General features: G+C 36.1%; 1 protein-coding gene across 3 annotated transcripts in view; it reads right to left on the bottom strand.

Moving 5' to 3' along the window:
• LOC121425662 (fibrocystin-L-like) overlaps positions 1-17,271 on the bottom strand; it is a 120,103-nt gene extending 102,832 nt beyond the window's left edge. For all 3 annotated transcript variants that reach the window (XM_041621808.1, XM_041621809.1, XM_041621810.1), the window contains exons 1-11: positions 17,178-17,271; positions 15,862-15,994; positions 15,125-15,221; positions 13,832-13,892; positions 12,490-12,586; positions 6,352-6,405; positions 4,571-4,647; positions 3,951-4,064; positions 2,594-2,695; positions 1,139-1,277; positions 381-597 (exon numbers count right to left, since the gene is read on the bottom strand). In XM_041621808.1, the coding sequence (XP_041477742.1) occupies positions 381-597; positions 1,139-1,277; positions 2,594-2,695; positions 3,951-3,996 (504 nt within the window). In that variant the 5' untranslated portion in view covers positions 3,997-4,064; positions 4,571-4,647; positions 6,352-6,405; ... (3 more) ...; positions 15,862-15,994; positions 17,178-17,271. The remainder of the gene's footprint in view (positions 1-380; positions 598-1,138; positions 1,278-2,593; positions 2,696-3,950; positions 4,065-4,570; positions 4,648-6,351; positions 6,406-12,489; positions 12,587-13,831; positions 13,893-15,124; positions 15,222-15,861; positions 15,995-17,177) is intronic.
• Positions 17,272-18,035: the final 764 nt, after the last annotated feature.

Genomic DNA, 18,035 nt, shown 5'->3' with positions numbered 1-18,035 from the left:
TACCACTTATACTACTACTAATACTTCTACTACGACTACTACTACATACTGTTACTGATTCTACTACTGCTAGTACTACAGGGGTGCGAGTGGTCACAAATAAAAAGATCTGAAAAAAGCTGAGGAGTTCTGAAAACGTCTGAAATAGAACAAGCTCCCATTCTTTTTGTACAGAGGAAAGCCAAAAAAAAGCTAAAATTAAGCTGAAATGAAAACAAAAAAAATCTGAAATCAGATAAAAATCAGAACTCTCACACCCCTGTTACGACTACTACGACTACTACTTCTACTACTACTACTAGTACTAATCCTACTCCTACTAATTCTACTACTACTACTACTACTACTACTACTAAGACTTCTTGCTCAGTGGGTCTTACCGCGTTGGCAGGATCAGAATTGTTGCTAAGCCACAGATGCACGAAATCGTCGCCTCGAACATAGAAAGTGTAGTCGCCAGTTCGCGGAGGCACAAAGTATCCAGTGAGACGGGAGTAAAACTTCTGATCATTTGGTTCCTCGGTGGTCAAGCCTCCATCAAGTATTCCTTTCTTGACATAGGCTGCATCACTGGTATTCCAACCAAAGACATCAAGGCTACAGGAACAAATAAACACCATTATCATAAGTTGAAAAACCTCATCATTTGAAAGGAAGTTTTGAGTATTTCACGTGCCCCTCTGCATCCAATAGACTACACCAATTTGGTTCTGTAATTGTATTTCCAATAAAAAAAATGCACAAAGTACATTTAATGCTGAGCTGTACAAGGGTAGTGTAAGGGATATTCAAGGCTAAAGATATTCATATCTCAATTTAGTAAAATTCACGGAGCAATAAGCCGAAATCTGATCAAAATCAAAATCACAGCTGGCCCATGCCCCCCTTTTGAGAGGCACAATTAAAATTTGTAATGTAAAAATGCTGTTAAAAGAGAAGTGTGCCCCCCCCCCTTTGGAAAAATCCTGTATCCGCCCCTGCTTCAATCTGATTGGCCAATAGTAAACTTTTAATAAAAATTTTGCATTTGTCATTAAAACAAGTCGTTATGAAACGGGACCCAGATGCAACTGAGAGTTTTTTAACTCTTTGTGAAACAGCCCCCCACCCCCTTCCACCACAGCCTCAAATGGGTTACCTTTGGAGGGAGGTTTGATTAACCCAGTACTCCAGCAAGAGTCCCCTACCCCCTGGGTTAAGATCCGCACCCTCCGGCGCTGGCCTGGTGTAACAGGTGATCTCCTTCGCCTTTGAACTCTCTACGTCACAGGGCTCACCTAAAGGTCAAAGGCCAAAGTATGATGACACAAATCTACAAGCGGGACTGTAAAGCTTTAAAGTATCTCCACTGTGAGATAGCATGTCAAAATGCATGCACGTGTGTACGGGACCCACGATTGAGACTCCAATTTATGTTTCCAGTTCAATCATAATATATTATGTAGCAAATACATGTATACTTCATAATTTGCTTCCGTTAAAGATTTCTATCAAGACTTTTTTTAAAGAAACAGTTTGCTCCTCATACAAACAATCTTCATAATCCTTTTAAAGGGAATCTAGCCTAACATTTTTTTTATAATCAAAGAAGAACATTTCTACATTAATATAAAGATACACACATTCACAACAACAGATTTTCAGGCTGGTTAGAATTCAAAGGTAAGCCCTTTATATTACAAGGTTAAAATTCAAGATAAGGAGCAGCAAAGTAGGAAAATATAATCAAGAACTGAAAACAATCATAATATTGAGCAACAAGTGTATTAAATTTCTTAGATATTATATAATGGGGGAAAAAAAGAGAAAAGGGAGTAATAATATGGGATAGGATTAATGAGAGAAAAAGGAAATCTAAAAAAGGATTATTCAAACTTTCATATCAGGACCCCCCCAAAAAAAAATCATTTTGGGGGCAACTTTGGGGCTATATCTGCAACATTGGATAAGCTTTTAACATTTCAATGAAAGGGGAATGGGGGGCCTTGTTTTTTTTTCATTTCCCAAGGACTCTTGAGCATTTCGAGGGTGAAATCACCCCATGCCCCCGTTATTTTTAGGGACAAGTGATTTTCTGTTTTACCAGTAATACGGAAATTCCTTTTGGTTCTTATACTTCTCATGTAAAAATTCATGGAATTCACCTTTGCAAAACGAAATTCACGATTTTGCTGTGTACATTTTCAATGACAAAACAGAAATTTCCATTTTTAGATCAAGTTGAAACGAAATCACAGATTTTTAGAAATGGAAGAGACCACTTGTTAAAACGGGAAATCACTTTCTCTATATTTTCTATTCCCCTGCTTGTTTTTCAGATCAAAACTGGAGTCTCTATATGAAATGACCATTACCAAATCAGCCAACATTTGAATTCAGTTACTCTAAAAAGCTTCTGTTTTGGAGTAACTCACAGTGAATCCCTATATATTATTTGTGTGTATGTGTATGATGTTATTTCACTAAAAAGGTAGATCATGTATCGTTTGACATCCATACCAACACAAATTCTGTTTGAATGTAATTCACCATGAAGAGAAATGCAAAATAAGCTAAAGCTGAAAAAGTTTGAAGGAAATTCTACCTTACTTACCTCCCACCAAAACACTGTCGACTTGAAGGAAGCCATCTCCAATAATGGTGACAAGAGTGCCCCCTGCTAGACTCCCACTCTGAGGTGAAATACTTGTGATCACTGGAGAATAGTGGTGAATAAATGTTTTGATGGATGAAGTGCAAACTGTAGGATTTGTTGTTCTTATTGCTGTTATCGTATTTAATGTCATCATTTTTTATTATTTTCAACATCAAAATACTCCTATAATAATATCCAACCTTCATTGTTCTTATGATAGGAAGAATAATGATTGTATAAGAATGTTTTTTATCATCATTATCACAATCATGATTATAAGCATAATAAAAAACATCATTATCAACATAAATCAATTATATTCTTATCATCATTATCTTTCTCAGCATTGATATCACTGCATCCTTACTATCAAAATCAGAAAATTCTAGCATTATCACAGAAGTAGTAGTAGCAGTAGTGCAGAATACAATAAGTAGAAGAAGTAATAGAAGTAGAAGTAGCAGTACTGTAGTAGTAGTAGTAGTGTAAGTAGTGCCAGAAGTAGTACTACTGGTAATAGAGCTTCGTAGTTGTTGCTGTAATGCAAGTGCATGCAGTAGTAACAGTTTTAACCATGGTAGTAGTAGTGGAGGTGATGGTGGTAGCAGCAGTAGTAGTAGTAGTAGTAGTAGTAGTAGTAGTAGTAGTAGTAGTAGTAGTAGTAGAAGTAGTAGTAGTAGAAGTACAAATAGTAGGAGGAGTAGTAGTAGTAATAATAGTAGTAGTAGTAGTAGTAGTAGTAGTAGTAGTAGTAGTAGTAGTAGTAGTAGTAGTAGTAGTGGTGGTAGTAGAAGTAGTAGTAGTAGTAGTAGTAGTAGTAGTAGTAGTAGTAGTAGTAGTAGTAGAAGTACAAGTAGTAGAAGTAGTAGTAGTAGTAGTAGTAGTAGTAGTAGTAGTAGTAGTAGTAGTAGTAGTAGTAGTAGTAGTGCATGTAGTAGTAGGTAGTAGTAGTAGTAGTAGTAGTAGTAGTAGTAGTAGTAGTAGTAGTAGTAGTAGTAGTAGTAGTAGTAGTAGTAGTAGTAGTAGTAGTAGTAGTAGTAGTAGTAGTAGTAGTAGTAGTAGTAGTAGGGGTAGGGGTAGTAGTAGAAGTAGTAGTAGTAGGAGTAGTAGAAGTAGTAATAGTATATGTAGTAGTAGCAGTTGTTGTTGATGTTATTGTAATATTAATAGAAGTAGCACTAATAGCAGAAGTAGTAATAGTAGTGATCATGGGAGTAGTAGTAGAAGCAATATGCTACTACTATCCTACAACTACATGTACTACAAGTAGCAGTAGCTCTTGTTCCTTCTACAACACATGTACGATGGATCTTACCTGGATATTGTTGGTAGTGGTATCGCTTGCCCTGCCCATCCACCATATAGGTATCAGGGTCAGAGTCAGCATTGCCATGGTTGAGAGAAACCTGAACCACCAAAGGAAACGACCCTAAAAATACAAAATTTACAGATCATCTTTAAAGAGGCAACCAAATCTTGGGGAGTACCGTGTGAATAAAACAAACTTGGCAACTCACAAATCACCAATTTATTAAGGAAAAAGTGTCATGAACATATAATTATTGTATACTTTATGGCATGAATGATGATTATTGTCTCCCCAAAAATTGATATGAAATCATATTCATAGGCTTACACTTGGATAATCAGGTTTAATTTGCTGTGATGGCATGATTGGCTGCAATGTATGAATCCATAGAAGTCATAATCCTACAAGATTTGCAGTAAAATCCATTGCAAAATGCATTTTCAATTTAGAATTTTTTGATATTATACTGTTTTTGTTTAAACATGAAGTAAGAATGCTCGTCTGTAAAATTATACTTGATTTAAATTACTTTATATTACTTTGCATTATGTTTTGAATGGAAAAGGAATAAAGAATTGAATTGAATTGATAAAAACTTTAAAAGTTGATTTCATTAAAATTCTTACCTGGAACATTGGTCTCTGGGAAGCATGAAACATAGACCCAGCTGTTTCTATCCTCGTATCGATATTCCAAGCGCAATCTGGAAGCAAGAACAAAGCAGTCTTCAGTAACACAATATCTGAAGTTCATTTTACGTTTTAACCGGTCACATTAAATTCAAACTAGTTTCTATGATATACATAGCGTTAAAATGCAAGCGTATACACCATGCAAAAAATTGTTTTTAATTTTTTTTTTGAGGGGGGTTCAATTTTTACTGCCTATTGCCTAAATGTGCAACAATGGGTATATCACGGGCTTCTCAGCTTGTCATTGTTGTTGTAAAGAGCCTATGGAAACTGAAACATGCAACATTTGTACTGTCAACAAAAATTTTTGAAATGAGCTCAAGAATTCTTTACCCATCATGAAATCTTGATTTCTGTACAGAGAATTTGTTTATTAATCCTCATATCATGAATTTCTCAAACGTTCCAGGGTGTGTACAACACAAGTAATAATTAAAATCCGAACTGCAGTACCAAATTTCACATTCTGTGAAAGAGAGACATTCTACTCAATTTGACCAATCTTTCAAATAGCAAATAGAGAGAGCGTTGTTGGCTCAGTCAGTAACGCGCCTGCCCGTCAAACCAAAGATCGTGGGTTTGAGTCCACCCCGGGCGGCTGACTGCAGCCAGTGCGTAGTGTGTAAACGTCTCTCCCATGTTTCATAGATACAGGCTATGTTACAATGGAAAACACTGTCCCTCATATAGGATGTTAAATGGAGGCCCCGTGGAGAGGAGAGTCACCACCTTTGCACGTTAAGAACCAACTGCACTATTCGTACGAGAGTAGGGGGAAACCCTGGTGTAGTGGTCCACCAGCACTCCCCCAATCAGTTATATCCGGAAGACAGACCTGCGGGTCATAGTGATTCAGTTCACTTTTCGCCTCCCAGGCGCAAGTGCTGCAAAAAAAATGATAATACCATCGCAATCCCTAACCATTTCACTAGATTTCTTTTTTAAAGTTTACTTCATCCTTTATACTTGTTTTTCCATCATAAAGACCAAAAAAATTCTCTTGAAAAGTTAATATTCACTTTCATAGCACAGCTCATAAACAGACACTTTTGTGGCTCATGTCTCCTTGAAGACAAATAACAAAAAAAAATAAAGCATTTCATGAATTGCACATTGATTATCACTGGCTAATTTGTGCTGAGCCAATCACATGCGAGGATTTCAGTAGCTTGTAACCACTGTCAGTGAAAATCACTTGTTTCATGAAATGCTCCCCCAAAGGCAAAAGATCTTTAAATAAAGACCTTTCAACATGTTTTTGAATAGGTGTGCATGATATGCCAATATCAAAATATCAGAAGCATTGAAATTTCAATTAATAGATTATATTATGGATCTAGGCCCTATTCTAATTTCCATCCATAATAAGATAGATATACTGAATTGTCAATGACTCATGATATTCTAACCGATTATGGTTTTAATGTGTTTTTATTCTTAGTGATTATTTCTTCTTAGATAAATCTTCCCAAGGTTTTAAATATAGACAAAGTCAGAGATTCCAAGGATATAGAAATAATGTAGAATCTCTGTTAATTCTATTCATAACCAATATTTTATTCCCCCTCTCGCTCATCTCAAAATAATGCTCTGTTTATACATGGTCTGTAATTTAAGTGTACAGTAAACATCATTTGACAATTAACAATCTTGGATTAGATCTTTTTCACACAGCTGGTACTACTGAATACCCAAATTAATTTGAAAATACTTACGGTTCATTACTTGTGCTATCAATAGGATTGCATTTGTAAGGTCCCCAGGTTATTCTGCAAAATGAAAACAAAAATACAAGCTTGCAAATTAGTACTAACAAATTATACCACTCAGCTCTGCCTCTAGTAATTTACTAGTATAAAGTCAAGCCAAAGCCTAAAGTAAAAAGTGGAACGGTACGGGAGAAACTAAAGCAAGGGGAGATGTTGCTTGCAATGACTAGGCCAGGGGAGAAGTCAGTAGACTGTGCAAGGATATATCCACTTTTTCTTCATTTTTTTCAACTTTTTGTGACTTTTTTCCCCTCCTCCTTCGACTACGTAGAGCCAGATGAAGTCTCTCAGCAGAGCATATTCCAAATAGAAATAGACCCGCATGCACAATGAATGTACATGGCATGGGATCACTGCCACTGGTGGATCAGCCTACCCCGCCCCCTTTTTCGAGGCACAATCAAAATTTGTAATGTAAAAATGCTATTAAAACCTGAACTAGTTTGAACTTCATCAAAAAAAAAATTAAGGCCAATTAAGGCTGAGTCTCTGAGATCATTTATACAAGAATTAAGATTATAGCGTGCAGCAGGACGACAATACACCAGACGGTGGACTGTACTATTTCCAGAAGAAGAACAAGGAAGGCGATGACCGATGGACCAGCACCGACTGACAACGGCAAAACGAACAGCCTCCCCGCCGGCCGACCGGCGTGCCTTTCCTGGCTGATGCGGTGCCAGCTAAGGCACAAGGCACGCGGCCGCGGGGAACCACGCGTCACACGATCACGAGACATAATTAATTGATGAGAACATCAAAACTCTAGACTCGCTTCAATCAATAATGAGTTCCAAGAATGATGAAATACTGTTTGATCCTGGCATTAACTTGAATCACTTACAATTATGGTTAGCTTTATCCGGGAGCTTTTATATGCGCCGACATAAATAATCTGTAAAAGACTGTAGCTGACGACAGGCTTAAAATGGTTCATCACATGACACAAGAGGGCGACAAAATGTAACCAGTTTTTTCTGCTACTGCCAACAAAATCTGTAAAATTAGAAGCGGCAAACAGTTTCAAACTCTAAAAAACAAGTTATCAAAACTCTGCCTCCCCAACCGGCACAGTATATAAGAGTCTCAGAGTAGCACTAAAATGAATTGGAACCAATCGAAAGTGGGAAAGATAAAATAAAAACAGACAATCCTTGACAAATAATTAGGCATCAATAACATTTTTTTTTATTTAAAAATTTAAATAATAAAGTGATCATGGACCTGGGAAGTGAGGGTACTATAGCCTATGGGGGAGCAGCTGAAAACCCGGCCAAGATTTTCCTGAGGGTGCTGTACAGTACGGGTGTAAATCCGGGGTGATGGGGAATACATCCCCCAGTATACTTTTCAGAGGGGGGGGGGTGGCCATGTACAATCACACCCCCCAAAAAAAAAAATATTCTCTTTTAATCATCAAATCGTAAATAGTACTGTTATATTGTGGATTCATCTTCAGTCCAAGTGCAATTTTGCATTCTAAAAATGCAAAATTTATCGCGCGGTCGCTCTGCTCCCGTGCTCAACTTATTCCGTGTAAATCTTTATGTTTAGATTATTGCAAAGGTTCTGCATCATGGGATTTTAGTCCACTTATGAATATGTGATCCCAATTACTTTCAGTATAACTTTTATCATAAACGAATTAACTTAAACGTCCTTTAAATACACTTCCGTGAATATGGGAGGGCTATGCGGTATCTTCGTGGAAGCGGGGATTTTGTACAAAAAATATGTGGCACTTCAGTACCGTATTCTTTAAACGATGAGTTACTGAAGACATTGATGAATCAATGCGGTTAATGAAGCATTCATCTTTACCATTTTATCCATTTATAGGGGACGTTAAATCACAGTAATTAACACAACAATGTAATAAATATTTCATAAATGAATTTTACTCAAAATTTGGAATTTTGCATCATCTCCCAATATAATCTTAAAGATTATTCGAATTTGTGATATTCTCACGTTTTTGGGAGTTTATATTGTGTCCTGTGATTGGCCTATGATCATTTCATTATGGCAAACTTATTCCTGATAATCATGATCATATTTTTGTTTTCATCTCACCTTTGACCAGTGAGCAAATGAGTTTTCATTGAACAAAACTCGACTATCAAATCATTAAATCCATATTTGCTCTTTTTATATGTTTCTTGTTCATATCCTTCTAAAGTTTACGTTATACTCTCATCATCCTTCTTTATTTAATGCATATTATTTTAAACGACCGAAGCAACTCTATAAGGCTCGGTAACTACGCTCACCGCCGCAATTTCTCCCATAATTACACTCCCTTGAAAGACGATTTGATAATCCTTCTCTTTTTATTTCTTCCAACTATAAAAAAAAACATTTGCTCGCTTACATCGCTCGCTCGCATTTGGATACTAACTGTAATACAGTAGTTTACAACACAACAAATCCATATAACATCATTGCGATAGTCCTTCAAGTGAAAGATGGTAGTATTATGCACTCAGTGACATAAATGTACACACCACTTGAAAGAGGTTTTGGAGCAACATTTTTCTTCCACCAACTGAAAATTTGCTCGCTCGCTATGCTCATTCGCCACATTATCCAATTATCACAGCCCATGAAACACGATTTTGGTCATCATATCTTCCAACTACTGAAAATTTGCTCGCTCGCTTCGCTCGCATTTGGATATTAACTGTAGTTCAGTAGTTTATGACACAACAAATTTATTATTTTAGCGATTGAAAGAAAAATCCTTAGAGGCCTTAAACTGAAAGATGAAAAGATTATGCACACGGTTATATGCCCCCGTATATATAGCCTTAGATGTGGGGGTATCTTCATTTTTTTCAGGTCAATATATTGCTTTCATCCCCCCACTACTTTGACCGGATTAACGCCAGTGCTGTACAGTGTACAATGCTTGGTGTGATCGTCCTCTTTAAACACCGCCGCGGTGGTGTAAATAATATTACTCAGTGTTTATGAAAAGAGCGCACAAAATAATTCTGGTTGTGACCGTATGCTCATGAACAGAAATGCTCATGATTGACAACACTCCAAATCTGAACAGAACATATTAAAAGTGGTCGTAAACAAAGTCCTATATCATTGTGAAAACCAAATCAGCTAGTTAAATCCACTTTTTATAAATAGTACAATGCACCCAAAATTCAAAAGTTCATAGCGAAACATTAGTGTCTAAGTTTGAAATCAAAGCAAAGAGTGTAAGGGAGAAGGCCGGCTTCAAGTTCCCTTGGACATAATGGAAATATAATATACTTGAGGAAGCATCTCCTATCATTATTCATTCTCGGGAAGACATGGCCAAGGATAAGTAAATATTATTTTGTCTATTGTGTTCCTCGTAAATAACATTTAATTATAATGACGAACATTTCTACACTGTAAAAACTGCGGTGTTACAACTGACACCAACTGGTGTTAATAAAGGACCACACCCTGAGGTGTTAAAATTACACCCTAGAGATTAAACGTAACACCAAAGAGTGTAAATGTAACAACAAAAGGTGTTGTAATACACCTATAGGTGTAAAACTAACACCCCCAATTTAACACCGGTGTAAAATAACTGGTGTGGTCCTCTATGTACACCGGTTAACACCACAATTTTTGCTGTGTAATGACTTTGATTATCTTACTCAAGAGATTTGTGATAAAGATGAGTGATTTGGATCCAAATGATAATGCCTCTATGGTCTTATTTCCTCTAATATTACACTGAGAACTTAGCAAAACATGTTTTCAAAAGTTCGCCTCCTGCTTACCCGTATTACACCTAAATATCAGAAGTTTAAATAAGAATTGTGAACGTTTTCGTATGTTTCTTGACATTACACGAGTTCCACAAAATACAAAAATACAACATTACATGTAGGTTTAACTGAGACTTGGCTTTCAGACAAAATTGACATTTTGTTTTCTTTACCTGGTTGCGATATGCTTTCTAAAAATTGTGAAAATAGAATAGGTAGTGGCGTTGCATTCTTTGTACCGAGTCACTTTGAGTATGCTATCATCGAAGACATGTCATTCATAAGTGAATCGTTGGAAACGTTAATTGTTTATCGAGATTAATGACCGAAATAAATGCAAAACCATCTTAGGAGTTATCTACAAGCCACCTCAAAGCAACCATACTGATTTTCTTAACTCAATTATATAATATCTTAAATCATTCTGTTCAAAACAAAAAGTGTATAATAATGGGAGATTTTAATTATGATCTCTTATCGAGTAATATCAATATTTCCACACATGAATTATTAGAGACATTACCTTGCTTCCTTCCCGCCACTCAATTCTAAGCCCACTAGGATAACCAGAACTTCAGCAACTCTCATTGAAAACTTCTCTTCACATTCATTCATAGTTTAATGCTGGAGTTTTACAAAAAGACGCGTGTTTTATAGTGACGAAAACATTGATCGTTTGAAGTTAAGCCTTGAGGAAGAAATTTGGAGTAATGTATTCAATAACGAAGATGTTAATCATTCGTATAATACATTTACTTTCATGTCTCATTTAAATCGAAATATTCCTTTTTCTACACCAAAGTCTAAAAATTATAAGAGGTCGCCAAGACTTCCTTGGATTACGAATTCGATCCTGGTTGTACTATAATATATTATGTCTAAATTTACTGATCAAACAAGGATTCAGTATACATTAAAAGAATGTCCTTACAAGGGTCATCCGGACAGCAAAAAAAGTTAATATCAAAGTGATCTAAACGAACATCGAATATAATCAATTCTACCCTACATAATGGATCAAAGCATTCTAGGATTACTAAGCTTAGGCATGCTATAATTGAGAATACAGTTCAAATGAAAAATATTTCAAACAATTATTTCTCCAATCTTGGTTTTAACCTCGCTAACCATATACCATCAACAGATCACTCTTTTCATAAACTATTTGACTGATACAAACGAAAGTTCTTTATTTTTCTCTCCTACCTACCCACAAGAAATAATCAAAATCATATCTGGGCTGAAATTGAATAAGAGTGCAGGATTTGATGGAATTGATAACAATCTTCTACAAAAAAAACTATAAAATATATTGTTCATCATCTCGTTCATATATTCAATATGTCTTTATCATCTGGACATATTCCAGAATCAATGAAACTTTCGAAAATAATTCCGTTTTTCCAAAAGGGTGATAGAGAGCTAACAAATAATTACATAACTATTTCATTGCTAACAACTTTGTCCAAATCCTTGAGAAGTTGGTCCACATTCGTAACATAAGTTGTTTTTTTAAAGCACAATATTCTTTCTAATACTCAATATGGCTTCCGACAAAAGAAGAGCACTACTCATGCAATCCTTTCTTTAGTTCAAAAGGTTGCCAAAGAAAGCGACCAGTCTTCTAATACGATTGGTTTGTTCATGGATTTTTCTAAATCTTTTGATACTGTTGATCACGACATCCTTCTATACAAAACTTTTTCACTACGGCATTCGGGGAAAACCATTGACATGGTTCAGGAATTATCTTAAAGGGCGCTCCCAGTTTGTTTCACTCAAAGATAATTTCTCTGAACACAACATGCCTGTCCTTTGCGGAGTTCCGCAGGGAAGTATTCTTGGTCCACCTTTGTTTATTATTTATATAAATGACTGAAAAGTCGTCTAGGTTACTTCAATTCATTCTGTTTGCCGATGATTCAAATATACATTTCTCACACACACACACCCACACACACAACCTCACACACACAACCTCGCACACACACCCATATATATATATATATACATATATATATGCATATATATATGTGTGTGTGTGTGTGTGAGTGTATACAATATCTCATTGGCATTTCTATATCCTATAGGAATACCCTTTCATGCATAACAAGAAAAAAAGGTATGGCTTTGCATTTGTAAAAAGATGCAAACATTTAAAAAAAGGTAGTGCGTTTTTTTCTGAAATATGTACATGGACAGATGCAATATGATATTAAGCATCAAGTACTTTGACTGATCTAAAACCGAATAAAACAATCTGTTTCCAATATCTTGAAAAGGCCATGATCTGTAATTGAGAAAAGAATAAACAAAATCTTACTTTTTTATGTATAAATCATTGGTCTCGTCTGACAAAGAACTGGCGGCGCTTTCATAAACGTTTGTGTAAAACCTCCCCAGAATCGTCGTTACTGAGCCTGTATATGAAACAAATGTATGATGCTACATTATTTTCAACACAAATAAAGCCAATGCATGATTGGATTCATATTGCGCACATGAACGCTAACAATAAGTACCCCTTCTAATTTCTTGACAATTCACAGCACTTCATCCTAACCACCGCAAAGTACTTTCACCAGAGTTTGACGAATGTGGCATAGACTAATTGGCCAATAATTTGGAGAGGGTGGGGGTATTTGGGGGAAAAATAGGGGACGGGAAGCACAAATTCGGAGCAATTCATTTTTTTAAGCTGGTTGGTTCATTTTGCTCGCTCACATTTTCCTTCGATTCATTATGACTTCATCTTCACGCATTGCACTGTAAGTTCTGATTTATCATAACTATCATGCTTTTTTGTGGGAGAAAGAAAAGATATGTTTGATGTAGACTACTTTCTTAAGTGCATCATAGTTGATTTAAATGAAATTATTGGGAATGGGATATTTTTAGGAAGATAATTGGTTCTTGAACCCCTGATTTTAGAATTTGGGATTTGTAAGAATTCGCATTGAAGAATTAAGTATTTTCATATCTAATGGAGATCGAAGATTAAAATTGTGTATGATTATGAGATATAGGTTGTACTGAATTTGGGATTGTATTTGTATTGGATATGAATGTCTAAAAAAACAAATAAGTGTCACTACTTTGGCGCCCGAGGTGGAGGGGGGGGGAGGATCTAGGTGATTAATTATTGAACAATCGGGTTATTATAGAGTCACACGTCCAACGCCTCGTTTATATACTCTTTATTTATTATTTTTCTTTCGTTAAAAATTAGGTATTTCGAGGGAAAATTGCCTGTGATGGTCAATACGAATCATTTCTTGATTCACAAGATCACGAATCCACATAAAAAAGAGGGCCCATGACATCATTTTGCCACTACGGCCAATGAAAATGCACACATTATTAAGCCAAACATAATTATAAAGCCGAGCTATCCGAAACCCTTTGGCTAGCCTTGATCCGATAATTTTCATTTTTCTCAACACCCCCCCCCCCCCACCCCTCCTCCTGGAAAAAAAAATTATTGCAACCCGAACCCACTCCTCATAGCCTTTCTTCAGAGAAATTTGCTGACGAGCATTTGTCCTGAGATGAAATGTCACGCTACACCCCCCCAAAAAAAAGAGGGGGGGGGGCACAGCATTGTCGAGATAACATTCCGCAACTCGAAATGGTGATTGAAATACATGCATTTTAAATAAACTTACCAACTGGGCCTGAATAAGATAAAACTTCTGTCAGTCTCCCCAATTTCCCGGCACCTCTATACTGTAATAAGGAGAGAGAGAGAGAAAAAAAATATATATTATCAAAGATAATTATACTAACGAATATAAAATGACGATAGTAAGCAATATAAAGTGTAGTCGTTCCGAGTTTTCAGCCATACTGGTAAATGGGAAAACTGAATTCAGGAACAATACCATGTACGGAATTTCAGGCCATACTTGAATTTTTGAAAATCATTAAAATCAAGACAAAATATAATGAAACAAAACTGCAAACAGTGTAAAAAAATAAAATAGCTTATCAAAAGTGCAAGGGTCGGTGGCCAGAAGTGGGGGGGGGGGGGCTATAACCCAAAATTTCCCGGTCATACCTTGATTTGAACAGTATTTTTCAATATTGTACGCGAGCCTTTGCGCGAAGATCTATGCGGTAGTTAGCGTGAAGAGGCTAAATAATTTTTCGTAATAAAAGTATCGTGCGAGAGAAGCTATAGCGAGAAATAATTTCACCTGCATTGATTACGTAGGGATGGAAAATAATATCATATCCTACATTTTCTCTTCCTTTTCTTTCTTTTCTCCTTTCCTTTTTTTTATTTTGTGGAACCATTCTCTTTGTCAAAACCCTTCTATTTGTACGTCAGTGTCATGTGGTTAGCGTCTGGGGCGGAGCCCCCTGAACCTCTCGAGATTCCGAAATTTTATACCTTATAGACGGCCGCTATTTTTAATCAAATCACGGTTATAGGTTTTACACAACACATTACTTTAACGCAGTGGCTTATTAAATGAAACATTAAGGAGGCACAACAAATGTGGATAAATTTCTAAAGAATGCGAAGCGAGCGAAAAAATATTGTCCTTTTAAAATGAAATTCTAATTATGTAATTTAAGGAGCATGTTTAGCTCTCGGCTACATAGAAATTTTAATTTTGCGTTAATTTTCAATTCATTGCTTTATTACTTTGTAGTAGCACATGTCACCGAAGAACATGATAAAAAATGTGGTTTTCCGAATGTTCACCAAAAAAACGAACTTTGCACTTTATCAAGCATGTTTCGAAACTTATTCATTTCCACAAATTATGTAAAAATACAAACACCACTTCACTACAATAAACAGATATATAAATACAAAATAAATTAAAAATGTGTGGTATTACCATAATTCAGACATTGAAAAGGGATATGAGCTTACCACAGTTTATTACGACAAGAACACTTATTTTGTAAATCACTGATAACGTGTTTCTTGGTTATACGGTACTTACCTCAAATTGGCAACGTCGATCATTCGAGGACGTACATTCTGGAATTACATTTCCATCTACTTCCACGTGCACGTTGAAAAAGCCCACTTCACCAGGCCTGTAGATAATAATCAAAGATTATCGATCAATCGATCAATTGGACCATTGCATATATAGACGGAGATCCGGAGGGGGGGAATTAAGATTCTCCCCCCCTCCCACTAAATCGACGAAATACTTGCCAGGGACACAATAGATATATTATCATCTATTATTTCGCCTTACCTTGTTATTTAATTGTTAAAAAAAATTGAAGTGAAAATAATTCCTTGTCAATCAATCATACAAAGGGTTTCGAAGACAACAGTATCACATAAAATCATACGATCCACTGTGTTGGGTAATGTATGTTGGTTTCATATATATATATATATATGTGTGTGTGTGTGTGTGCGTGTGTATATTCTGGGCAATTATCATCCAATTGAGCAAATTTGTTGCCCAATTTGGACAGATTTTAACCAATAATTGTGTGGACACAATATGTTGCCCAGTGATGGTAAATAATTTGGCCCTGTTTTGCCCAACCATTTCAAGAGTGTATACAGCCTGGAGTATGGAGATCATCTTTTTAGTTTGGGGCTTTACCATATAGGTGTCTCTCTTTTATTCATTCAACCTATGCAAGACCTGAGGCTGTGACTGACATAGTGACAGAGAGAGGCCGATAGATTAAAGGAAAAAATCTTATATTATACCTGGTTTCACAGACGAGTCGATTAGTTGTACTAGTGTACGGGTTAACGTCACAGGGAATTGTAGTATAATCATTGGAGAGAAATACTTTGTTCCTGACGCCGTCGCTATTGATGTCAAACTCACTACTGAACTCTGCAAGAGTTTACAGAAAAGAGGGAAAACTTTTTTAGTTGCACTCCAAAAACAAAGTATCGCCCATTATAAGGGCTTGGGTTAAGGGTGGAAAAGCTGTAACTCCTTGCCCCTTTTCCACCCGCCTTTGCGTTTTTGTGTGTGTGTTTTAGAGTGTGTATATATTTTTCCTTTACATTCAATCATATGACAATACACTCTCAAAACAGTTTACCCGATATTGGGTAAAACGGGAACATGTCTGCTTACTGGGTAAAATGATACCAAATACTTTCAATTTTTAATTTATGCAATCATTGCGTAAAATTCACAAAGTATTTAATATTATGTTGCGTTGGAAATTTACCCTTTAAAGTAACTTGCATTTTACCTAACATGAGGGGGAAGAGTACGCAGCAAACATGCCTGTTACATTTTTACCCAATATTTGGGTAAATTTCTACTCAATCTTTTTTAGAGTGTAGTATCGGAGCAGTACAATCGTGTACAATTTTGCAAAACGCCCCCCCCCCCATAAAAAAAGAAGAAAAATCACACACCACACCCTCACAAAAAACGGACCATTGTTCTTTTAAAAAAAAAAAGGGCTTTGGCCCATTAGGGCAAGAAGACCTATCGGAACGAAAATTTTATGAAGAAATATGGATTACAATAGAAGGTTAAAACCTGTTGGAGACTCATAAACGGAAATAAGCTCATTATTTTTAAGGGGGATAGGCCAACACAATCATGACCCTGGGTGAGTTCGTATAACTATGAAAGGTGTTGAATGACAATCGTCTACTCCAAGAAAATAATTCAACTAAGGTGAAAGAAAAACAATGAAAAATACTATAAAACTGTAAAATGAATCAAAATTGGATCCAAAGTAATGAAATTTGTGAGTTCCACTCAAGTACACATTATCCTAATATGTGGTCGAATCGGATACTAAACATTGTAAAAACTGTGGTGTAAAAAATGACACCAATCGGTGTGAATAGAGGACCACACCCTCAGGTGTTAAAATAACACCCTAGAGATTGAACATAACACCAAAGAGTGTTAATGTAACAACCATAGGTGTTGTAATAACACCTATAGGTGTAAAACTAACACCACCAATTTAACACCGGTGTAAAATAACTGGTGTGGTCCTCTATGTACACCGGTTAACACCACAGTTTTTGCTGTGATATCTTACCGTGTCCAGCCAAGACAATCTCTGTACCTCCAGACAAGCTACCGACATAAACACCACCCGTTAAGCCGTCAAACCTAGGTTGGCATCTCGCCGGCGGCACTGTAAATACATACATTGACAAAGGAAAAAAAAAGAGTCAGAAATAGAGTGACATAGGAATGCATTAATTTTTTTTATTGCAACGATAAACAAAGCGTCAACAACAATAAAATGAAATGTGAATACAGCAACACAATTGTAAATAACAAATTTTAGCTTTTATTGCGATATCATATTTGAGCAAACGTGTCGTCGTTGAGTTGAGTTCATTGTTCATCATGACGTGAAAAAAAATATTCATTTCTCTAAAATTATCATAAATTATACTCTTTCCCCCCTATTATTCGGATGAACATCTAACAAAGTGATATTGATAAATAAATAGTTATGGTTGTTTCAATGGGCTGTTTTTATTTCTCTTTAGTTACGGTTTTCAAACCCATTAAATCAAAGCAGTTTAGTGTATACATAATTCTTGGATTTTATTGACGGGGGGGAGGGAGCAAAGTTTTGTCGTTTTTTGGACATGATCAGGGACCTGGAGAGCGTTTCATGAAAGGACTTGTCAGACGTTTTATCCGACAAGTGCCATTTTATCCGACAGTTGCCATAGGAACAGTGCTTATCAGCCAATCAAAATCTAGGAAAGATGTCAGATCCGACAACTTGTCGGACGAAAATGTTGATGAAACGGTCCCCAGAGTTTGTACCCTTAGTAAACATAAGTAATAATTCCAAGTTTGTTTTAATCTCTTATATCATTCAATTGACATTGGATTCTTCTTTCCACTGCTTTAGTACGTGGCATCATGTGCCAAA

The sequence above is a fragment of the Lytechinus variegatus genome, chromosome 12, assembly GCF_018143015.1.
Source record: "Lytechinus variegatus isolate NC3 chromosome 12, Lvar_3.0, whole genome shotgun sequence".
Classification (NCBI taxonomy): domain Eukaryota; kingdom Metazoa; phylum Echinodermata; class Echinoidea; order Temnopleuroida; family Toxopneustidae; genus Lytechinus; species Lytechinus variegatus.
This window is presented reverse-complemented; position numbering and strand designations above follow the sequence as displayed.